Below are 25,621 nucleotides of genomic sequence, written 5' to 3'. Positions count from 1 at the left end.
TAATGGTTTGCCATTATTTCTATTAATTTTCCCTTATTCCTTATTCAAGAATAATTTGGGTTGTTATCAATAGTGTATTAGGTAAAAACGCAGGGACCTTATAATTATTTACCCTAAATTATATTCAAATTTTAACATATAAATTATGATCAAATTAATCTAAAAATTTAACATATAAATTTTAATCAAATTAATCTAAACATTTAACAATTTAATTAAAATGTAATTATAATTTTTTTTTTTAAAAAAATTCAAACACCACTCGGGTGTATGAACATCACGCTCGACCTATGGTTCCAACGTATGAACATCACGCCCGACCTATGGTGCGGGCATGAGGCTATCATGCCCGCACCACAGGTCGGACGTGATGTTCATACGCCGGAACCACAGGTCGGGCGTGATGTTCATACGCCCGACTGCGATTCCGGCGATTTTCAAAATAAGCCCACAGATTCAAATTTCAAGCTTAAATCAAAAAACGAAAACCGTAAATCGTACCATTTTCGCTTTCCCTTTACCGCCTCTATCACGATCCATGTTTTCATTGGCGAATTTTGTCCGGATTTGATCGAAGAGTTTATAGGGTGTTTGAGAGGTTTTGTGTTTTTCAAATTTTGGACAAAGGGTAGTTCAGTCTATTCCCGAGGCTAGAGGTAGGAATAAGTGGCTAGATATAGTAATTCACTAAAAAATCATTACTTGATATAATTATAGATAATTTTTTAAAAGTGAATTTATATGTAAATTTCCCTTTTATTAATGGTTAACCAAATTCAACTCATTTAGGATTGAGACAACCCATTTATATATGGGTTAACATGATCCAACTCATTTATCAAATGGATTACATATGTTGACTCATTTAACCTAATTAACAAAATCTAATTAAAAATTGGAAAAAAATACATAAACGTATAAAAACGGAAAAAAAACTTTGTAATTCCAGTGGAATTTTAGAATTTTGGAATACAAGAAATCTATAATTCTAGATTCTGGAATTCCAGAAATCTAAAATTCTATATTCTAAAGTTTTAGAATTCCAAAAAATACTAGAATCATGGAATTTCAGAAAATACTAGAATTCTAAAATTCTGGAATTCCATAAACTAATAGAATTCTAAAAATATGGAAGTCTAGATTCACGTTTTTATTTTTCACATTTTCCAGTTTTTCCATTTTTCAGTTTTGTCATTGTTCATATTTTATTGTTTTTTGTTTTCATGTTTCACAAATTATTAAATGGGTTAATAGGTTTTTTTTTATGAAAATGTCTACATCTTCATTAGATACGAAAAGAACAAGTAAAACAAGAAACGAAAAAGGTAAAAAACCTTACAAAATCCACAATGGGATGAAAACGACTACAAAGAGCAATAAAATCCATAAAAGGTACAAAACATATAGAAAAAAATAACACATATACTTCATTGAAATCCTAATCCGCAGAAAAGCAAATGCAATCAAATCTTCATCATTTAGGTCACTCCGGACATTCAGATTCGAGTCCTTTCTTTTGTTGCAACCACGCGGATATATTGATCCACGTATAAAATGAATCGTTTCCGCTCTTGCCAAATCCAAAAAAGGTATAAATAGCAGAATAATAGAGAGTAGATACAGTTCAAACGGGTAAAGAGATCTAACGAAATATATAAACACAGACTAAAAAGAAAATACAATAAAAAACAATACAGTAAATCTAATCCGATAAGAGGAGGAAGAAAGAACTTCCTTCTTCATCCTCAAAGTAGATCCATAAAAGAAAGCAAGGCTTGAAGATTTGACACAAAATAAGAAAAAGAAGAGAAGGAAGAAAGGAGGCAGTTTGTTTCTGTTTGAGAGAGCGGACAACACAATGGGTTAATAGGTTAACTCTACTAACTTACAACCTAATGTCTTTATTATATATGGATTAGATGGATTGACCTGTTCACAACCCAACTTATAAATGGACCAATCCATCTATTTTATGGGTTAAATGAGTTATGACCCATTTTAACACCTCTAGTTTTATCTATAAATATCAGTTTATGTTTTTGACTCTTACTGGAAAGTTGATTACTTTGAATTTTAAAGGTAAATTCAATTCAACTTTATTCTTTTTTTATTCAAAATTAACTAATAAATTTATTTTTTTATAAATTAAAGAATCAAGTGAAATATTCAATGTATTTATTTTTTAAATAATTTAGTTTGAGAGTGTTGTAAACATGTTAATTAAAATTCAATTGAATATGTCTTTTATAAATAACTTTTATAAATAATTTGTTCCAAACATTGAGAAAGAAGGCTACAAGTCTCTCTTAACTAATTTGAAGATTTGAAACCGGTTAAATGCAGAGAATTCATTTCTTTCAGAAAAAAAAATTTATGAAGTATTTATTATTGTTATTATTACATAGGCAACCAGAAAAATATTATTAATGAAATAAGTAATAAATGTTGAGAATATAATTGAGAATTGGTAATGAATTAATTCTCCTTGAATAGAGTAGAATAATTATAATGGAAAAGTACAAAAATAAACCTCGTGGTTTGGATCATTTTCAAACATAGACTATGCGGTTTAAAAGTTCGAACAGGTACCTTGAGGTTCATTCCGTTAGCAAACCAATACCAAATTGACTAACGGTGTTAAAAAAAACGAGTCAAAAGTCAAAGGGAAAAAAGTTAATTTTGTTCTTATATTTATTTATTTTATAAATTAACCACTTTATTATCTAATTATCACAAACAAACCCCAAAATAAAAAATAAAAATCAAATACACTATTTTTTTAATCTCTCTTTAATTTTTTATTTTTCTTCTTCTTTCTCTCTCTTCTCTTTGTTATTTTTTTCTCTTTTTAAAATCAATCGAATGAACAAACCACGCGCGGTTGAGCCGATAAGAGTCAATGGAATACTGGAAATCAGAGGTACATGGATACCATACAACTTCACATCTGCATTAGCACCCCGTCAAGCCGATGTTTAGGTGTAAGCTTTAAACGATAACGAAGAATCTGAAAGCGAGCACTTAAAGGAGGCTTTGCTCAAGATATCAGCAACCTAATCTCTAGTTGAAATAAACCAACAAAGATAAAACCAAGTTGAACTTGTTGGCGCACAAAATGATAATCAAGCTCAAGATGTTTTGTACGCGCATGAAAACATGATTTGCAGTGAGATATATGACCCTAACATTATCACACCATAGCTAAACCGATTGTGGTAGAGGAAAGCCAATATAAGTAAGTAGAGAATGGAGCTAGAGGAGTTATGTAGTGGCATTGGCAACAACCTTGTATTCATTATTAGTGGAAGAACAAAATAGTTGGTTGTTTCCGAGTGTGTTAAGAAATCAAGCTATTTCTAAGATAGTGAACGATGATCATTAGGACATCTACATCAATCACTATCTGAATAGTAGTGTGCTAAACGGATGAGTGGTGAAGAAAACATAAGGCCATGTGAAGAGGTTTCGTGAATATAATATAATATTCTTTTTACCCATTTCCAATGTTCATTAGTCGGGAAGTGAAGAAATTGACACAATTTGGTGATAGAGAAGGCAATATGAGGTCTTGTGAGGATGAAATATTGCAAAGCTCCAACAATGCTTCCAAATTCAGCCCTAGAGGCTAAACAAGTTCCAATGTCTTTGGTCTGATTTGGTGTGGTTGCAATAGGAGTAAGATAGGATTTGTTATCCGGCATTTTGACACAATCAAGAATATCAGTGACATATCGAGTCTGACAAAAATGAATACTAAATTTGAAGTAACCAATCTCAAGGCCTAGAAAATACGCCCAATGTTACAAATGGAAAATTCTCACCACGTGTAAAATCGGTCTCTCCAACCGAACAATCCTATATTCGCCACTGCTACCAATTAAAAAAGATAGTAAGAGAAAGAGAAAACATAAATATAAATGTTGACGTTGCTCAACTTCCAAACTAAAACAAGAACGATCTAAAACATGAAAATTAGAGGATTGATTGATAAGAAGTTGAGGGAATTTCATTAGTAACTCTTATTAATTCTTACAATGTTTTAAAAGATAGCAATTTTTAATGATGTAATTTTCCCCTGCCACCATAAAACATGACATGCTCTAAATCACTTCTAACATATCCAATATCCTTCACATAATAATAACAACTTTTATCTTCATAAGTAACAAGGTTTACTGCATCAACTATCTGATTAGCATCATTTACTGTCTTCAATCTTGCACATGTTGCATCATATCTATTATCCAAAGCACCCATTAAACCAGATCCCATTTCTGGACCTACTGGAATACGTGACGGACTATATACTTCTCCTCCCCATTCAATGTAATGGGCATACTCTGCAAGTCCTGCAAATACGAGTCACAATTTCAAATTATCATGTCAAAATCGTGTTATATGATTATAATGCAGTGTCAAATCATGTCGTGTTAATCAGATTATCTACCTGTAAAAACATTTGACGGCCAAAATCCAACTGTCTCACTGTATTCTGAACCAAATTGTATTTCAAGAAACCAGTTGCCATTTGCTATGTCCTATCATGTCAATAAATTAAATAAAATTATTATTCTATAAATTGATTATGTAATATTTAATAGATTATTAATAATTTAAAATAATTACTTACTCTGTAAATGAAGAAATGTTGGATATATGGATTTTGACCTAGTTGAGAGATTGGATTGAAAACAAAATCAAGAGGTATATCTGATCTCACTTGTACAAATAAATCACATAAATTATTGAAGCAATGCTTGTCCTTTGCCTGTTAGGAATTTTTTTTTTTATTAATTAGTGAAACTTCAATTTATTATAAATCACATTAAATACTTAATTAACTTACATTCGAGTTTGTGAATCCGGATACACTCCTGGGTGAACCTGAAGTAAAACAAAAAAATTATTTTTAGAAAATTTGATGATTAAAGGCGAAGAATTTTAAAAGCATAAAAGATCAACTTACACTCCATCCAACAATAATACTTTCTTGACCGTTTTGGATCTTAAGTTGACTCGAACTATATTGAGAAGTATCGTTTAATTTTGGATTGTACAAACTGCTTATCATTCCACCTCCATAATACTTCAATTGATTAGGTCCATCATGTTGTGTGTGAACAACCCCAAACTGCAATATTAAATATGTTAATAGAATTCATATTCGGTAAAAAAAAAAAAAAAAAAAAACCTAATTTCTTAGACGTGACAATAGACTTACATAAAAACCCGGTCTTTCAGCATTTTGAATATTTAAATTTGATGCGTATATTTCTCCCGCGGTTTTGGCTTTGATGATGTCATCTTTTGTAAGTCGCCTAATTGGAACAGTACCGATTGGACAACCTTTACCGTTTGCCCATAAGTTTTCAGGTGTAAAGGCGGATGTGAAATTCACAGGCCCCTTTCCGCTTGGGTAGGAGGTTGGCTTCATCTGCATTATTTAATTATAAATTTAGCATTATTATATTTATCATTTCATTTCAGATTTATTTGAAGTAATATAGAAAAAAAAAAAAAACCTGAGGATGAAAAGAATGATTCTTTAACAACGGATTGTCAAAAGCAGGCTGTTGATAGAAATCCACACAATCATATATGTCTCCATAAGTTGTCTGTATAATACGATTTAAACAACATTTAGTTGCTATATAAATTTTGTCATAATATATGACATAAACTGTTAAAGCAAAAAAAAAAATTCTAACCCGAATTGTTTCGATAGCAGGCTTAGTGAGTCGTTGAAGCTCTTTCTCCAATTCAAGATCTTCCTCTCTGGTTAATATTCTACCTCCAAACACTGATACATAGCATACAAATAAAAGCAAGAATGCTGCCTTTAAACCCATAATGTCACTAGTAATAAAAACCTTGAAATATCTGAGAATATATATTTTTTTTTGTTACACAACCTGAGAATACATACATATATATATATACTGGGAGAGTAAAGAGGAGAGGATGTTATAAAGGAAATTTCAATATATAAAGAATGTTTTATATATTAGGAATAAATTTGAAACTTACCAAAAAGAAATTAAATGAGGATAGAATTTAGTTTTACCCAAAGGTATAATGAGTTGGCCCAACCAATTTAATAATGAGTAAAATACATGAATATCATAATTAAATATAAAATTACAACTAAATCATATCACCAAACTTAATTCTTAATATGTCATTATTTTTATATATTATGATTTTACATCATAATTTTAAAATTCTAGACCTCAATTCTGATAACATCCGCAATGTTACCATCAGGACCAGGCTGGGAATATTCCCTAAAAGGAGAATCAGAGGGGAGAAATGACATAAAAGGGTCCGTCAGCTTAGTATATACGGTGTACAGCTAAAGGCGGGATATGCATATGGTGACACGCCTTTTACCATCCTGAGTTCCGCCACATAGAAGGATACAAGGTCCGCCATATATGGGGATCCGCCAAGATAAGACACTAAGCTGTTATACGGTGGGATCACCATCATTAATGAACATTAATGATACATTAAAAGCAATAACAGCTCAGAGGTTAAGATCAGAGTTTTTCATTAAAAGAGCATTACATTTCATTAAAAAGCATTAAAGGGGAGTTGTTACGGTTATCACTCAGACCTATATAAATACCCATGTAATAAGGTGTCAAAAGGTACACATTATCTAAATCCTACTTGTGATTACAGTTTATTTTCAAGTACATTACTGATTTAGGCATCGGAGTGCCTCCGGCCGAACACAACGGCGCCTCACAGGACACTATACGGTGTTGATAAATCTGCGTAATATCAAATTCATAAACAATAAACCCTAGAAAATATATCCTAGACTTCTAATTTATAAATTCTAATCCTTAAAATATATTAAAAGTACTGATTTTACTAGTTTGACATAATTCAAAATCATTACTTGCTATAATTGTAGATAATTTTTTAAAGGTGAATTTATATGTAAATTTCTCTTTTATTAATGGTTAACCAAATTCAACTCATTTACTAGATGGATTGAGACAACCCATTTATGTATGGGTTAACATGATCCAACTCATTTATCAAATGGATTACATATGTTGACTCATTTAACTTAATTAACAAAATCTGATTAAAAATTGGAAAAAATAAAAAATACATAAACGTATAAAAACGGAAAAAAACTTTATAATTCTAGTGGAATTTTAGAATTTTGGAATTCTAGAAATCTATAATTCTAGATTAATCTGAGATTCTATATTCTAAAATTCTAGAAAATTCTGGAATTCCAGAAAATACTAGTAGAATTATGGAATTCCATAAAATACTAGAATTTCAGAATTCTGGAATTTCAGAAAATATTAAAATTCTAAAATTTTGGAATTCCATTATCTTTTGGAATTCCAAGAATTCTAAAAATATGGAAGTCTAGATTCTTGAATTCCATAATCCTAAACTTTTAGAAAATACTGGAATTCTAGAATTTTGGAATTTCAGAATTCTAAAAATTCAAAAAATATTGGAGCTTTAGACGTTGGAATTCCAAAATTCTGAAATTACAGAAAATACTGAAATTAATTTAGTATTTTCTGGAATTCTAGAAATCTGGAATTCTAGATTATGGAATTCCAGAATTCTGGAATTTTAAAAAAAGAAAAGAAAAGTAAGAGGAAGAAAATACTCATGTATTTTAACGGTGTTAAAAGATTTACCGCAAATTTGCTAATGATAGAAACCACAACGCTATTTTTTGGACAAAAAAAAATCAAAGGTACAATATGCAAAAATGTGAAACCACGTAGTTTTTTTTTTAAAATTAACTCTTGATTTTATCATCTTAAATTTTTATATAAATTCACGTTTCTATTTTTCACATTTTCAAGTTTTTCCAATTTTCACGTTTTCCAGTTTTCTAATTTTTCACGTTTTATTGTTTTTTTTCATGTTTCACAATTTATTAAATGGATTAATAGATCAACCCTACTAACTTACGACCTATATGGATTAGATGGATTGACCCATTCACAACCCAACTTATAAATGGATCAATCCAATCCATCTATTCTATGGGTTAAATGAATGATTAAATAGATTATTGCCCATTTTGACATCTCTAGTTTTATCTATTAATATCAAATTATGTTTTTGACTCTTACTGGAAAGTTGATTACTTTGAATTTTAAAGGTAAATTCAATTCAACTTTATTCTTTTTTATTCAAAATTAATTAATAATATTTTTTTTTTATATATAAATTAAAGAATCAAGTGAAATATTCAATGTATTTATTTTTTAAATAATTTAGTTTGAGAGTGTTGTAAACATGTTAATTAAAATTCAATTGAATATGTCTTTTATAAATAATTTGTTCCAAACATTGAGAAAGAAGGCCACAAGTCTCTTAACTAATTTGAAGATTTGAAACCGGTTAAATGCAGACAATTCATTTCTTTTAAATTTTTTATGAAGTATTTATTATTGTTATTATTATTATATAGGAAATCAGAAAAATATTATTAATGAAATAAGTAATATATGTTGAGAATATAATTGAGAATCGGTAATGAATTGATTCTCCTTGAACAGAGTAGAATAAATATAAGCTAAATATAGGAAATAATTTAGAGTCCTAATGGAATTTATACAAAGAAGTAAAATTTTAATCCAACTATAAAAATAAAAGATTAGGATAGAGATAGAATTTTAAACGTTCAACGAATTCTGCTCCCCATTGCCTGACAAAAGCAATAAATTCATGGTCTGTTCGTGGTGAGTGGGATTCAGCCCCTCACTTCTTTAGCGATGTTATTCTTTGTGATTCAAGTTAATAAAATTCTATTCTTTGATAAAAAAAAAATCGTTATTTCTGGATCTGTTTTTATTGTATTTTATTATTATTATTATTATTATTATTTTACCTATTTTGTCAAATTGGATAAGCTTATGTTTATGTGTTTTCTATTAATGTTATTTTTTTCTTTCTTGACTACCAAGCAGGGGCGGAGATAGGGAGGGGCCCGGGACCTCTCCGATCGTCGGAACCACCATGATTACGAGTAGTTTCGGCCTCCTGTCTTCATGAAATTTGAAGTTGTGATGGTTCCGGTCCATCTGTTTCCAAATAAATAATGATAGGGTGTTGAATTACTATCTCAAATTTGGCTCAGGTCTTGTTAGGCCCTATGTAAATCCAAAATTTCATTTTTTTTTTTTTTGCCCATTAGGCCTCTCTAAATCCAAAATTCTAATTTTATTGGCATGTTAAAACCCTCGATGAATCCAAATTTCTAATTTTTTTCGCCTGTTTGGCCATATGAGACGTAGAGCGCTTGATGCGCCGGTTAGGAGAACCGAAGAGTGGCAAAGGGATGTAGTGGTGAGGAGGGGGTAGGGGAAGGAGGGAGCGAATTTGTGTCGCTGACACGACTTGATTTCACGGTTTTATATGATGGTTCATGTTAGCCGACCCCGACTCATTTCGGGACTAAGTCTTTGTTGTTGTTTGTTGTCATTTTGTTAGGCCCTTCTTATATCCAAATTTCTAATTTTTTTTATCTATTAGACCTCCCTAAATTTGATTTTTTTCTTTTAGATACAATTTTTTTACATGTTAATAATCTTATACACAATATAGCTTAATTTTGAAAATTTTTACACTGGTACTCAAAATGGTTCTTGACCATTCTGATTATAAACACATATATATACGAAATTTTTTTGAACAAGTTCAATTTAGAATTTTTTTTTTACACACCACATGTAAAATCAGCCACTCCAATCGAACAATCATGTATTCACCACTGCTACCAATTAAAAAACATAGTAAGAGAAAGAGAAAGATAAAACATAAATATAAATGTTGATGTTGCTCAACTTCCAAACTAAAAGAAGAAAGAAGATTAATAGATAAGAAGTTGAGGGAATTTTATTAGTAGCTCTTATTCTTACAAAAACATAGCAATTTTTAATGATATAGTTTTCCCTTGCCACCATAAAACTTGAGATGTTCTAAATCATTTCTAACATATCCACTATCCTTAACATAATAATAACGACTTTTATCTTCATAAGGAACAAGGTTTACTGCATCAACTATCTGATTAGCATCATTTACTATCTTCAATCTTGCACATATTGCATCATATCTATCATCCAAAGCCCCAATTAAACCAGATCCCATTTCTGGACCCGCCGGAACATTTGACGGACTATATACTTCTCCTCCCCATTCAATGTAATGGGCGTACTCTGCAAGTCCTGTAAATACGAGTCACAATTTCAAATTATCATGTTATATGATTATAATGCAGTGCCAAATCATGTCGTGTTAATCAGATTATCTACCTGTAAAAACATTTGACGGCCAAAATCCAACTGTTGCACTGTATTCTGAACCAAATTGCATTTCAAGAAACCAGTTGCCATTTGCTATGTCCTATCATGTCAATAAATTAAATAAAATTATTATTCTATAAATTGGTTATGTAATATTTAATAGATTATTAATAATTTAAAATAATTACTTACTCTGTAAATGAAGAAATGTTGGATATATGGAGCTTCACCTTGTTGAGAGATTGAATTGAAAACAAAACCAAGAGGTATATCTGCTCTCACTTGTACAAATAAATCACATAAATTATTGAAGCAATGCTTGTCCTTTGCCTGTTAGGAATTTTTTATTTTTAATTAGTGAAACTTCAATTTTATTATAAATCACATTAAATACTTAAGTAACTTACATTTGTGTATATAAAGAATCGAGTTTTTGTATCCGGATACACTCCTGGGTGAACCTGAAGTACAACAAAAAAAATTATTCGTAGAAAATTTGATGATTAAAGGCGAAGAATTTAAAAACATAAAAAGATTAACTTACAGTCCATCCAACAATAATACTTTCTTGACCGTTTTGGATCTTAAGTTGACTCGAACTATATTGAGAAGTATCGTTTAATTTTGGATTATACAAAGTGTTTATCATTCCACCTCCATAATACTTCAATTGATTAGATCCATCATGTTGTGTGTGAACAACCCCAAACTGCCACGTTAAATATGTCAATACAATTCCAAAAGCACTCTAAAAAAACACTAATTTCTTATACGTGACAATAGACTTACATAAAAACCCGGTCTTTCAGCATTTTGAATCTTTATATTTGATGCGTATATTTCTCCCGCTGTTCTTGCTTTAATGATGTCATCTTTTGTAAGTCGCCTAATTGGAACAGTACCAATCGGACAACCTTTACCATTCGCCCATAAGTTTTCAGGTCTCAAGGCGGATGTGAAATTCACTGGACCCTTTCGGCTTGGGTAGGAGGTGGGTTTCATCTGTATTATTTAATTATAAATTTAGCATTATTATATTTATCATTTCAATTCAGATCTATTTAAAGTAATATAGAAAAAAAAACCTGAGGACGAAAAGAATGATTCTTTAACAACGGATTATCAAAAGCAGGTTGCTGATAGAAATCCACGCAATCATATATCTCTCCATATGTTGTCTGCATAATACGATTTAAACAACTTTTAATTGCTATCTAAATTTCGTCATAATATATGAAATGATGTAATTGTTAAAGCAAAAAAAATATTCTAACCCGAATTGTTTCGATAGCAGGCTTAGTGAGTCGTCGAAGCTCGTTCTCCAATTCAAGATCTTCTTCTCTAGTTAATATTCTGCCTCCAAACACTGAGGCATAGCATACAAATAAAAGCAATAGTGTTTCCTTTAAACCCATAATGTCACTAGTAATAAAAACCTTGAAAATCTGAGAATATGTAATATTTTTTTTTTTTGTTACAGGTTAGAATATATACATATATATATACTGGGAGAGTAAAGAGGAGAGGATGTTTCAAAGGAAATTTCAATATATAAAGAATGTTTTATATATTAGGAATAAAATTGAAACTTACCAAAAAGAAATTAACTGAGGATAGAATTTAGGTATCAAAATAGGTAAATGAGTTGTCCCAATCCATTTAATAAATGGGTCAACCCAATCCAACACATTTAATAGATGGATTGAAATAAGCCATTTATATATGGATTAACATGATCCAATCCATTAATTAATTTGATTACAAACTCATTTAACACAATTAACAAAATCTAATTAAAAATTAGAAACAAATAAAAAATACGTAAAAGTATAAAAATGGAAAAAAACTTTGTAATTCCAATGAGATTTCAGAATTTTGGAATTCTAGATTCTAGAATTCCACAAATATGAAATTCTAGATTCTAAAATTCTTGAAAATTTTGGAATTTTGGAATTCTAGAAAATATCGGAATTCTAGAATTCTGGATTTCCAGTATTTTTTGGAATTCCATAAAATACTAGAAATCTGAAATTCTAATTCTGGAATTCCAGAATTCTAAAAATTCAGAAAATACTAGATTTTGGAGTTCCAAAATTCTGAAATTTTAGTTTTTGGAATTTCAAAAAAAAAAAAAAAGAAAAGTATGAGGAGGAAAATACTCTTGTATTTTAATGGTGTTAAGAGATTTGTCGCGAATTTGCTAACGGCAGAAACCACAACGCTATTTTTGGAACAAAAAAAATCACATGTACGATATGCGAAAACGTGAAATCACATAGTTTTTTTTTTTTAAAAAAAAAATTAACCTTTAATTTTATCAGCTTAAAGTTTTATATAGATTCACGTTTCTATTTTTCACATTTTCAATTTTTCACATTTTTCAAATTTTCCATTTTTTTTTTTTTGGTTTTTTTTGTTCATGTTTTACAAATTATTAAATGGGTTAATGGGTCAACCCAACTAAGGTGTCGTTTGATAAAACTGAAAATTAAGTGCTGAAAAAATAAGTACTGAATTTTAAGTGTTGAATATTATAAGTGCTGAAATTATTAAATGATATAAGTATTTGATAAATATTAAAAATAAGTGTTGAATATTAAAATATTAGCTGATAATGTTTAACTTAAAATTTTAAGTTAAATATTTTGACTTAACAAAATAAGTGATATGTAGCTTAATTGAATAATTTAAGTGGTTAATAAAAAACCATTATCAAACACATTTAAACTAAATAAGTGTTTAATCTATTAATTTAAGTGATTTTTATTGTTATCAAACACGACCTAACTGATAATACAATTCATTTATTATATGGATGCAGGAATTTTCACATGCACCTTAATGAGCAAGTGAATTTGCTCATTCGCTTTGAATCTCCACCTTAGGATTCTAATAAGCCTAAATCTAACGGTGAATGAGCAAATTCTACATGCTCATTAAGGTGCATATGATCAAGACTGTATATGGATGATATGGGTTAGATGAATTCATCTATTCCATGGTTTAAAAGGGTGATTAAATGGGTTATCGCCCATTTTAACACCTCTAATTTTATCTATTAATATCACATTATGTTTTTGACTCTTACTGGAAAGTTCATTAATTAAAAGGTAAATTCAATTCAATTTAAATCTTTTTTAGTCAAAATTAATTAATAAATTTATTTTTTATAAATTAAAGAATGAAGAGAAATATTCAATGTATTTATTTCATGTTAATTAAAATTCAATTGAATATGTTTTAAAGAAGGCCACAAGTCTCTTAACTAATTTGAAGATTTGAAACCGGTTAAATGCAGAGAATTCATTTCTTTCAATTTTTTTTTATGAAGTATTTATTATTGTTATTATTATATAGGCAATTAGAAAAATATTACTAATGAAATAAGTAATAAATGTTGAGAGTATATTTGAGAATTGGTAATGAATTAATTCTCTTTGAATAGAGTAGAATAAATATAAGCTAAATATAGGAAATAATTTAGAGTCCTAATGGAATTTATACAAAGAAGTAGAATTTTAATCCAACTATATAAAGAAGAGATTAGGATAGAGATAGTATTTATCCTAACTCTTATAAGATAATTATAAACAATAAGATATAGTTTATAATTGTCATGAGCACCCCGTCAAGCCGATGTTTAGGTGTGAGCTTTAGATAATCACGAAGAATCTAAGCACCCCCTGTCAGAATTCCCTTGAATGTAACTGAGGACCCATTTTACAGCCTTCCAGTGTTTGTTAGTCGGACCATGAAAGAATTGACAAAGTTTGTTGATTGAAAAGGAAAGATCAGGACGAGTAATCGTAAGGTACTAAAGAGCACCAACCACACTGCAATATTCGGTATCAGAGGGGAGAGGTGTGCCATTATCACGGGAGAGAGGTGGAGTAGTTGTCATTGAAGTAAGACATGGTTTGCTATCAACCATCCGAACCCGTTCCAGAATATCGGTGACATATCGTGCCTGACAAATGTGAATATCTGATTGAAGATAATAGATTTCAATCCCTAGAAAATACGAAGCTCTCCCGAGATTCCAAATTCGAAATTTGGATTCAATTTTCAAGTTTGTGTCTTGAATATAAAAAGCACAGGAACATGTAATAAGAATATCATCATTATAGCAAAGTAGATATATTTTGGCGGTACCAAGAGTCTTAACAAATAAGGAGTTATCTGGAAAAGACATAATAAACCCAATGTGAACCTGAAATGCTTTGAGATGGATAAACCATTCCTAAGCGCCTGTTTTAGACCATATAAGGATTTTTTCAATGGGCTAATAAATGATGAGTTGTTAGGATCAGTGAAGCCTTGTGGTTGTGTCGCACTCGTGCCTGCGGATCACAAACTATTCATCTTCGATGGCTTGCGCTCTACTAGTTTGTCAATGGTGCTGGACAATCCCTCTAGGAAGACTGTCATTGGGTTTTAAGTCGCCACCAATCAGTTTGACGGCTTGATTGGACACCAATCAGATTCTGAATTGACCCTTTCAGGTAAGTTCGGATAAGGTAATGGTAAGCGATGATTCTGTATTTGGTTTCCGGTTACGTGTAGGAAAGAGACATAATATCACCCTATCCCGTCCGATAAATCGGTACCATTGTGTTTCTACATGCTTACTCTACGTGTTTGTGCTTACGATTGCTTTGAAATTGTTAATTTTATTTGTTCAAGTTTTTGACAACACACACAAAGTTTATTAGGATAGTGATCAGGGTGATATGTTCATATTATGATCGTTATTCAGAGATATAAAACTCAATAAAGTTTGTTGACCTAACCGGGTTAGTCTAACCTAAATGGGTCATATTTAATCGCTTTAACCTAATCGGTTTAATGTTGATTTCATGTTGTGTTTTCGGGTCCTATTTAATTTTATTATTATTAACGATATTTTGCGAATATTGCTAATATCAATCTTGTCACGTGTGGGTTGAATGCGGACGTGCCAGAGAAATTAATTCTCAATTAAAATTGGTTACGTTTATGGAGTTTGCACGCATAAACTTGAAATCTAATCGAAACGGTTGGCGAGAGACATAAGGATTGAAAAAGTCCCGAACACCATGAGCGGTTGGCAAAGAAAAGAGCTGACTTCATTTACAGATTTCTAATTCGAGCGGTATTTGAGTGGATTGAAAGTGGTACAAGTAACTAAAATAAGTGCCAGATATGGACAAACTTTGGATGACTTGTACGAGAGCTTTCAGACATGGAATTGAGCAAAACAAAAGGCTAAATTCAAGTTCAGGAAGTCAAAAATAATACATTCATGTAAGAATCAAGGATAGAAATGAACTTTAAATGCTCGGAAATATGAAACGAAATAGGTAGGCAGGTTGTATAAAAGCTGTGCAGATATGTAAAATGATTCAAGTTCAGAAAAATGGTTTGTAAAATAGGTTTTCGGACACATAATCAGGCAAACCGAAAGGCTAACATGAAATTTAGAATGTCAGAAACAAACATTTATGAGGCGTTGAGAGGAAAAGCGGACTTTAAAGAGTCGAAAATGTTAAAACGAAATCATTAGGCAAATTGTGTAAAAGTTGGGCATGTTGTATAAAAGAATTTGAGGTGCAAAGATTAGCTCGTAAAATGAGTTTTTGGATACAGAATCAAGCAAAAAAAAATCTTAAATTAAACTTCAAGAAGTTAGGAACAAATGTTTATGAGAGATTAAGAGCAAAAACAGACTTTAAATAGTCTGGAACGGGAATGGAAAAACATTGGACAAACTATAAAACTTGACAAAAGATGATTTTAATGAACTTCTACGTAAGGAATTAGTAGCTTTTGGGCTAGGAATTGGTAAATAAAGGTAAGGAACTTGAAAATAGGTTGCTAAAGGATCGAAATGAAATTAAAGCTAGGATTATGAAGAACAAGACTAGAAATCTAAGAAAAACGTGACATTGTGTAAATGTTTTTTGAGATTATAGGTTGGGATTTGGAATGAAGGCTTGAGGTCTTATTTATAGTATCTTGAGAAGGTTGCATGTTGCCCACTTTTCTAAATTTTCTCTCATCTTTTGTCCACTAACTTGAAATCATCTCACGTCTCCTAATTTTGCTCCCACTACTGGACACTTCATCTCACTACTTTCTAACTTCATGGCTTAGTGAGTGGTGGATAATGGATGACCTTTTTGCACATGTGTAAATGAGGTGTCAGATTTGAGTGGTTAGTCTTTTCTCCGAATGCTGGCTTATTGCAACGTCCCGACATCCCAAATCCTCGAATCGTGCTTAACTGTCGCTACTGATTTTTATTCCGCATGTTGTGTGACTTTTTTTACGCACTCATTACTCGCCAATTTAATGCCTCACATGGTGTGTTGGTTAGGCCACACGTTGTGTGAATTTAATCTTTTATAGGCTGAGACCTTTCTCGTCTCCACACGGCGTGTGCCAATTTGACACATTGTGTGGGGCGTTCGCGATGTCTTCTTAGCACGTCTTGTAGCTGACACAACATGTGACGTAATATATTTCGAACTTCATTTTAAGTTTACCCTATGCTTTTATTTATATAAAATTAAAATAATTTTTTATTTTGTGGGCCAACAACTTTATACGCATATTAATGGTGAATTTTAAAAATATACGAAGATATGATACCATATTTAAATATTTTTTGTCATATTTTTATTAACATGTTAATACTAACCATCCAAAAGTCTTCTAATATATATTAGGAATCGTATAATGTGTTTATAAAAATATTAGAGGTTCGAGTCTTATTTGTAAGTAGTAATTGTAACTTTATTATCTCCATTGATAAAAATGACATATAAAAACATGACATAATAGAAGGGTCATCTCTGGAAATGGATATAAGGGTTCAAAAGTAATATTTTTCTTTAAAAAATAATAGGGAAAAGTACAAAAATAAACCTTGTGGTTACATCTATTTTCGATCAGCACCCTGTAGTCTAAAAATTTACAAAATGGTACATTGAGGTTCATTCCGTTAGCAAACACAGACCAAATTGACTAACGGTGTGAAAAGTCAAAGAAAAAAGAGTTAATTTGATCCTTATATTTATTTATTTTATAAATTAACTCTGTTATTATCTAATTATCACAAACAACCTCCAAAATAAAAAAATAAAAATCAGTTACACCATCTTTCTCCCTCTTTCTTTATTTTTTTTTTCTTTCTCCCTTCTCTCTCATCTTTATTAATTTTTCTCTCTCTAAAATCAATTAAAATCAATTCAACGTAAAATTGTTTCATCCTCTAAAAACATAATTAGACATTTAGGTGACTGACCATTTTCGCAGCTGGGAGTTCATAGTTACAGCTATTGTTCACTCCCCATTTCCGAGTTTCATTTATTGGGACGTGTTTAATTTGCACTGTCCATACAAAATGAATCGTTGTTTACAGTTTTGATTTTTCTTATTGGGTAGATTTTCAATTTGCTCATAATTGTTTTTCTTACCTGATTTAAAAGAGGATGTAGGAATGTTGCTGCCTCATATCCTATATTACCTTGGGATTTGGCAGCAGTAGCGGCAGCAACATTGGAAAGGGAGAGTGAGAGGATATGGTGGCGACGCGGCAGCGGAGATTGAAAATCCAACAAGCGTAACCATGGAAAGATGAAAAGTATTGCTATGAAAAGGATAATTCCAGAAAAAAGCACATGGCTCCAGAAGATGAGAAGTATTGCTATGAAATGGGTAATTCCAGAAAAAAAAGCATGATTTTACCATTACTAGCGTAGGCATTGAGAGGAGAAACTTGGTCTCGCAGTTGGGGGAATCCGTTTCCGTTTGTGTTTTCCATCAGAGAAAAAGAAGAAGAGGTTGAAGAGAGCGAAAACCGACGACGGGATGAAACAATTTTATGTTCAATAGAAGATGGTATAATTGATTTTTATTTTTTCTTTTGGGGTTTGTTTGTGATAATTAGATAATAAGAGAGGTTAATTTATAAAATAAATAAATAGAAGGACCAAATTAACTTTTTCCTTTTTTGACTTTTAACACCGTTAGTCAATTTGACATGTGTTTGCTAACGGAATGAACCTCAAGGTACCATTTTATAAATTTTTAAACTACAGGGTGCCGATCGAAAACAGGTATAACCACAAGATTTATTTTTGTACTTTTTCTAAAATAATAATATAAAATTTTAAATTTAAAAGATGCAAACAGAGATAATCTCATGTCTAAATAAATCGCCACACACATCTAGGTATAAAAGCGATGGGCTAAAAAATAAACTTTTTATAAAAAAAGGTAAAGAAATGAAAATCTCAAAAAATGCACCACTAATAATTATAATCTCAAGACGTAAACAATAATAATACAAAACTTTACAACTAAATTTTCTTATAATAATTTTTTTTGCATGTTGAAGTCGATGATTTTTTTTTTTAGAAATGAAAATACTACAAATGATTTTGTTAAATTTATTGATGTCAGTATTTAAAGTTCTTGAGTTTGTAAAGCAGTTGAATGTTATCAAATATTTCAATTACTTTTCGAAATCCTCCCAACTATACAATTGACCATTGTATTTGATGAAATAAATTTTTCAAAGTTAAAATTATTGAATAACTATTTGAAATCATCATTACATATTTTGAGAAATATGTTAGAGAATGTTGATATATACATTATTTTTTAGTAATTTTGAATCTAGAAACAATCGTAGGTAATCCTGTGTGTGAATAATTGGATACCTACAGCGAAATAAAATATTTTTTTATATGAAATTAAATGTTTTTATTAGATCCATTGTTAAATATAATAAAAATATGTCATTTTTAAATAATTTTTTTATATAATTAACTTTTTTATTTTATTTTCCACTTGTACTTATTTATTAGTGCTCTGATTTGCTACTTCGCCTCTAGACCTTAAAAATCTCAAGATAGCTGTTGTATATAATATAATAATAATTTAAAATATTTGTATCATTTTTTAGTTAGTACGTTAACCTTTACTCGACTTAAAAATTTGAATATCAATTTCATGTCAGACCAAAAAGTAACATATTAACTATTAAACTAAATTCAAACACTAAAATTTACGTGTCGCTCGTAATTTTACAACTCCTAACAAAAAATCCACTTCTCATAGGAAAAAGTGTTAGTTTGATAGTTGACAGCATTTGCAATCTCAATCTCTGAATCAATAGCTAATTCTCTACGTTTTTCAACAAAGCAAAACAAGTTACGTGAACATTTGAGAGCGGGTACGAGAGAGTTGAGGTCGCTTAATCGGGGAGAGAATCAAGTTCCTTAATGTCATAGGTGTATTCCCAGCTCCACCTCCAAAAGGAGCTCTCCTGTTTCCACTATCTACCGGAATACCTGTTGGTTTTGCTGGTGACCCACCGCGGATGTCAAAGTTACCACCTGAGTTACAACTGTTTTGCCTCGCTGGCCATACATCCTCCTTAGGCCCTGGAGTTGAAGGAGTCGAAACCGACCAATCTGCGCAAAATAAGTCAATTTGATTTGGAGGCATATTATCTATATACTATAATTTATTGGATGCAGAGCTTTTAAAACTCAACATTATTTACTCATTGCAGTGCAGAGATTAAACTGGAAACTAAACTAACACTTTGCTATTGTAAAAAGAAAAAGGATTACCTTTTCGGATAGGGTCTCTGTTATCCATCATGGTAGTTTCTGGATTTAGGAAAAAGTCAGACTCATTTCTCGTATAAAAATTGTTGGATGGTTGGATGGATGATCTTTTTATCGACTCGTACTCACTCCTCAATTGATCATACATTTCATCAAGCTTTCTCTTCTGCCTGCAATTAAATTACACAGGCCCTTAAATCCCCACATGGTTAATGACAATAGATGATCAGACAGACAAGAAACAATGATGAACACTAACCTGGACTTTTCAGAGAACTTTTCTTGCAGCTCTTGCTTATCCTTGGTCAAAGTCCCAACCTCCTGTTCCAACATCTGACACCTCTTTCCCATCTTTTGATAGGCAGTATGCACCTGTTCCATTTTTTCCGTGAACTTTTCTTGCATTGCCTCGCACTTCTGCCGACATTGAGCTACAACTCTGTTCATTTTGTACTGCATCTCCAGCTCCTTTTGCCCAATGTAAAACATCACACTCCTATATGCACTTTTCATCACTTTGTTCATTAAGGAAATACTAGTTTACAAAAGCCCTCTTAGCAAAAATTTGGGAATTTGATAGCAAAACAAAATAAAGTAATAAAAAAGAATAAGAAATGCAAGTAACAGTTAGCCAAAACGAATCATCAATGACAAGAGATACATATTTGCGGAGCTACTCCTGCCATGCACATCTGCAACAAAAATCAAGAAAGAAATCAGAAATTCAGTTAAAAAAGACACCGCATTATTATGAACAACAGCGGTAAAGAATACTTGCTGGACCATATAAATAAGTTAGTTGTAGTACTACATTAGTGGAATACTTGCTTACATTTATCCAATCATCATTTGGATTAACATCCACAGGTTTCATGAGGCTGATATATGGAAACAAAGTTAGTTAAAACTGAATACAAAAACAAACAATAGAAGAAATAGCAAAAGAGCTGCATGTGTATTGTGTAAATGACAAGTATGATTATGTATGAACACACATTAAATGATCGGACATTTTATCTACAATCTTCTGAGCTTTGCAATCCAATAGAGTTAGCCAACAGTATTCTCTTAGTGACAACCAAAAACAACACAAAGTCTAGCTATCACGGTTAGAAATACTCACCTCTTCGAGAGAACTTGATCACAAATTGGACATGCTGCATCATTATTGAGTATCTTGCCCGCATCTTCAATGCCTATTACACTGTTAAGGAAATTGATACGCAGCTACACAAGACAAAAGGAAGTACAAGGAAACAATAGAGCTGCAAAAATAAGAGTAGAATCATTATCAGCAACAGGATACACAGGACGTGACCACAGGTAGTTGCTACAGCTCGTCCTTCAAGTTCTCGCCAGCATGCGTTGCATCTCATTTCTATTGCCGATTAGATATTACAGCTACATAAATCAAGGTATATGCATCAAAGATTTTGTTTCACAGTATTGGAAATTCATAAAAAAATTTGAAAACAAAACTCAGAGCTTCTATAAAGCGTACTTTGAAGATATATATACAGATCTTCTGTTCGAATAGCAAAATTGCTTATCGTTTTGAATGTTTTTCTCGAACTAAACAGACAAGCACAGAAAATACCAAAGGTAATAAAATTAGAAAATAATTGAGAGAAGAAGAGGGAGAAGGGCGTTCTCAGCCAAATTAGGGTCTCACCTGAAATTCAATTGAACAAATAGCACTCTTCGATTTTGATTCAGTGCTCGCTAGTCAAAATTACCGAATGGATTCCTAAAAATTCAAAAAGCCAGATGTAAATCGAAATTACAGAGAAATAAACAAAGGAAAACAGGAAATGTAAAACAGATAAAGAATGAACTAAACTTAATGATCGGAGGAAATGTAAAACAGATAAAGAATGAACCAAACAGCAAGCAACAACTCGTCGAAAACTTTGCGCAAGATTCGTCACGAAAAATTGGATGTTTATGCAAGAAACAACACAGACGAACGATAGAGGAAGAGAGAGATGCAAAACAATGAGCCTGAAGTTGAAGGATGATGATCGGAGGAAATGGCTAAATGTCTTCTTCGCGTGTTTGGACTTCAGAGAGAAGGAAATGGCGGTAATGATTTTTTCAAAAATAGCTCCCTCCCTCCTTCGGCTTTCATTCAAATCTCCACTTATCTACTGTTTAAAAAGAAATATTTGGTTGGTGGCGCATTAAAAATAATAATAATAAACTATTCTTTCAATAAAAAAAAAAATTAAAATAGATACTTGATTTTATTATATTTTAAAGGGTAAGTTAGAAAAAATAATAATGTGATATTTCATATTAATGTGTTTTATTTTTTTATAAAACATTCGGCCTTTCGTCAATATATGGCATTATGATTATTACAATGAATGATAAATTTCTGTAAATTTGAATCAAACTCACCAACCAAACCTCATAGTCATAGCTTAATAGCTTCTTTTACAGCTTTAACTACATCCATGTATTCTGCTTCAGTAGTGGATAATGTAAATGTAGGCTGTAATGTAGCATTCCAACTGATAGCATTGCTGCCAAGAGTAAATACATAACTTGGGATGAATGTTCTTTTGTCAAAATCACATGTATAGTCTGAATTAACATAATCAACCACCATATTTTTACTCCTTCCAAATTTTAAACAAGCATATGTACCTCATAAATATTTCAGAATCCATTTCGTAACATTCCAACGATATTTACCAGGATTTAACATATATATACTGACTACATAGACTGCATGCGAAATGTCAAGACGACTACAAACCATCATGTATATTATATTACCAACAATACTAAAGTAAGGTACATGTAACATATATTTAATATCATTTTTAGATTATGGACACAGTTTAACAGAAAGTCTAAAATGAGCAGCAAGTGGAGCACTTACTAGTTTAGCATTTTTCATGTCAAATCGCTCCAACACTTTCAACAAAACTTCTCTGAGTTAAATAACGTGTTCCTACAGCTCGGTCTCTATAGATCTCTATACTAAGAATCTTCTTGGCAGCTCTCAAATCTTTCATCTCGAATTCATTTCTCAGCTCTACTTTTTAATATGTTGATATCAGATATATCATTAGTAGCAATAAATATATCATCACCATAGAGTAACAAATAAACAAATGAGCCATTTACAAGGTTTATGACATAAACACAACTATCATATTGGCTCCTGGAATAACCACGCCCAATCACAAAGGAATTAAACCGCTTATATCATTGTCGAATAGACTCTTTAACTCATATAGTGATTTCTTGAACAAGTAAACATAGTCTACTTTGTTGAAACACTTTTCCACATGATTTTGATTTGACAAAATTATTTAAGTTAATCCCATGATTAAGACAATTAAATTTAAGTGATTTGATTTAATTGTACTAATGTGTTTGCTCAATGTTGAGTATATTAACTAATGAGAACAAGAACGAAGTCAGCATAAGCAAAGACACACAGCATAAGCTGAGTTGAGTGTAACTCAGCCTCGTTAAAAGAAAAGTCTTCTGTGGAATAACGTTTGAAGGCAAAGAGGGTCAAAGAAGCTGAGTAAGATGTAACTCAATCTCGACAAAGGAAATCTTAAAGGCAAAGTCGAACAATCAAGCTGTGTATTCGTCAGGACAGCGCCAATGATCCGTTTACTAGAAGACAAGGTCCGACAAATCTCTGCAACAAATCAGAAGCCTCGAAAACATGATTAAGGATCTTTTTGAGACGCATGGACCCTCTGGATTTTGGCTAGAAGATAAACCTGGCGCTAGAAGACGAACCTGGCGTAAGAAGACGAAACTGGCAAGACTGGCTCCTGCGTAAATCAGAAGACATGATTGGCCTGCGATTCTGGACGATGACCAATGCATGACGAAAGAAGACAGTTCTTCTCAACGGCTATATCGGATTTTCAAATCATTGGAGCTTCAGAATTTAGTATAAATGGACAAGTTCATCACTGTTGTGTTGAAACACCTTTCCACATAATTTTGATTTGACAAAATTGTTTAAGTATAATTTAAAATAAATATTCTAAACACACTAAGTTTAAATGCTTTGATTTAATTCTACTAATGTGTTTGTTCAATATTGAGTTAAAACTGTTATAAGACATAAGAATCAAAAGGCCCAAGCCCAATACGGAAGCCAAGGCCTAAGTCAAACAACTCAGTACAACTCGGCCCGCATATGTCAAGACGTTGCCGTTTTAAACAAAACGCAACTCAGCAAACGGAAGGATCTAGAAGACCTTCAGGAACAACTTCAAGATGAAGCTGCTGAGTAGTCTCGACAAAGCATACAAAACAGCAGCTGGCAAAGGAAAACTTCCAGACAAAGTATTTGGGCAAAGTTCAGACGACACAGTATGCTGTCTAGTTGACTTTACCATAAAAGGAGAGACATTCTGCTGAGCTGACCGAGGACAGAAGATACACAATTCTGATTGGCCGAGAGCTCTGAGCAAGTCAGGATGACAACGACATGTAGCCATTTCCCTCCAACGGTTATTTCGAAATTCGAAATGACCGATGCCCAGACGTCTCTACAAATAGTGCCATCAGAAGATTCACTCAACACAGAACTTGATCAAGCCATTACGCTAACCAAATCTCTACGCAAAAGTTCTGCAAGCAAAGAAGCAAAGCAAAATCTTACACTACAATTCTTATATCTGTGTAAAGTCTAGAGTGATTGTTTCAATCGTCTAAAGTGTCTTAGCAAATCTTTGTATAGGACAAAACACTTATCATTTCTAGAGATAGAAAGGAGAGGCTGAGTACTCGGTTTTAGTACTCAGCGAGAGATTAGGATTGAGTAGAAGTATAGAGGAAGGTACTCTTGTCATACTCAGTTGCTGATATTGTAAAAGGTTTAAGGCTCTACCTTTAAAGAGCTCAGTAGAGGATTTGAAATCTCGGAACGTTTTCCGGGGACAGGACGTAGGCTTAGAAGAAGACGAACCTGGATAAATTTGCTGAGTGAAGTATTTCTTACCTTTAGCTCCTTATTTATATTGCTTGCTTAAAATAACCAAAAATTGACCAAGTAAAGAGGTCAAGTTGAGTTGTGCGCGTTGAAGGTCTGAGCTCAAGAATAGACTCTAAGTGCTATCTCCTGACTCAAGCTAAGAAACTGACCTAGTCACCAGTTGACTAAGCCAGTATGTTGTTGTTTACTCAGCACCGCTGTTTAAACCTTTTTCCTTAGAAAAAGAAGTTTGCTCTAATTGCGAAAAAAAGTTTAAATAGTTCCTAACCCCCCCCCCCTTGGAACTATACTTGCAACCCCACAAGGGACCAACAAGTGGTATCAGAGCTTAAAAGCTCACTTTAAAAGGTCTAACAACCTTGAGTTGATCCCACCATGGGCGAAAACAGCACTCGGTTTCTCCCTGGAAACCAAACAACTCAAATACTTCCTGAGGGGTTGTCCATTACTAGGCCTCCCCTATTCTTCGGGTCAAACTATACCTTTTGGAAGAATAGGATGAAAAACTTCATTCAGGCTACAAACATGAGTGCCTGGCTATCTATAGTCCAAGGCCCATTTGTACCTCTCGAGGTTGTGGCTGGCCAAACAGTTGTAAAAGCTGAGGCCAAATGGACAAAGGATGATCTTAAGAAGCTTCAAAATCACGCTTCGGCTATCAATATGCTTCACTATGCACTCGATGCTACAGAATATAACAAAATCTCAGGTTGTGAGTCGGC

The 25,621-nt window shown here is 31.9% G+C and overlaps 1 protein-coding gene across 3 annotated transcripts; it reads right to left on the bottom strand.

Moving 5' to 3' along the window:
• Positions 1 to 19,363: 19,363 nt before the first annotated feature.
• Positions 19,364 to 22,024, bottom strand: LOC136214229 (E3 ubiquitin-protein ligase CCNB1IP1 homolog). 3 transcript variants are annotated; one of them, XM_066002866.1, is made up of 10 exons: positions 21,762 to 22,024; positions 21,594 to 21,668; positions 21,423 to 21,493; positions 21,228 to 21,322; positions 21,045 to 21,117; positions 20,754 to 20,799; positions 20,583 to 20,613; positions 20,181 to 20,436; positions 19,925 to 20,091; positions 19,364 to 19,762 (listed from the first exon to the last, which is right to left on the bottom strand). In XM_066002866.1, the coding sequence occupies exons 4-10, from the start codon at positions 21,295 to 21,297 to the stop codon at positions 19,500 to 19,502; spliced, it is 906 nt and encodes a 301-aa protein (XP_065858938.1). In that variant the 5' UTR covers positions 21,298 to 21,322; positions 21,423 to 21,493; positions 21,594 to 21,668; positions 21,762 to 22,024; the 3' UTR covers positions 19,364 to 19,499. The 3 variants fall into 3 exon arrangements, with proteins under 3 accessions (XP_065858938.1, XP_065858937.1, XP_065858939.1); XM_066002865.1 differs by lacking the exon at positions 21,423 to 21,493; XM_066002867.1 differs by lacking the exon at positions 21,423 to 21,493 and having other exon boundaries at positions 19,364 to 19,732.
• Positions 22,025 to 25,621: the final 3,597 nt, after the last annotated feature.

The sequence above is a fragment of the Euphorbia lathyris genome, chromosome 1, assembly GCF_963576675.1.
Source record: "Euphorbia lathyris chromosome 1, ddEupLath1.1, whole genome shotgun sequence".
Classification (NCBI taxonomy): Eukaryota; Viridiplantae; Streptophyta; class Magnoliopsida; order Malpighiales; family Euphorbiaceae; genus Euphorbia; species Euphorbia lathyris.
The sequence above is the reverse complement of the archived record's forward strand: the minus strand, read 5'-3'. Positions and strand labels throughout refer to the sequence as shown.

What these genes read in the sequence shown, in the direction of transcription:
- LOC136214229 (XM_066002866.1), bottom strand. Translation starts at nt 21,297, where the DNA reads ATGAGATGCAACGCATGCTGGCGAGAACTTGAAGGACGAGCTGTAGCA. An exon ending in TACCTGTGGTCACGTCCTGT is followed by an intron (nt 21,118 to 21,227) that starts GTATCCTGTTGC and finishes ACAGTGTAATAG; the next exon opens with GCATTGAAGATGCGGGCAAG. An exon ending in CAAATGATGATTGGATAAAT is followed by an intron (nt 20,614 to 20,753) that starts GTAAGCAAGTAT and finishes TTTTTGTTGCAG; the next exon opens with ATGTGCATGGCAGGAGTAGC.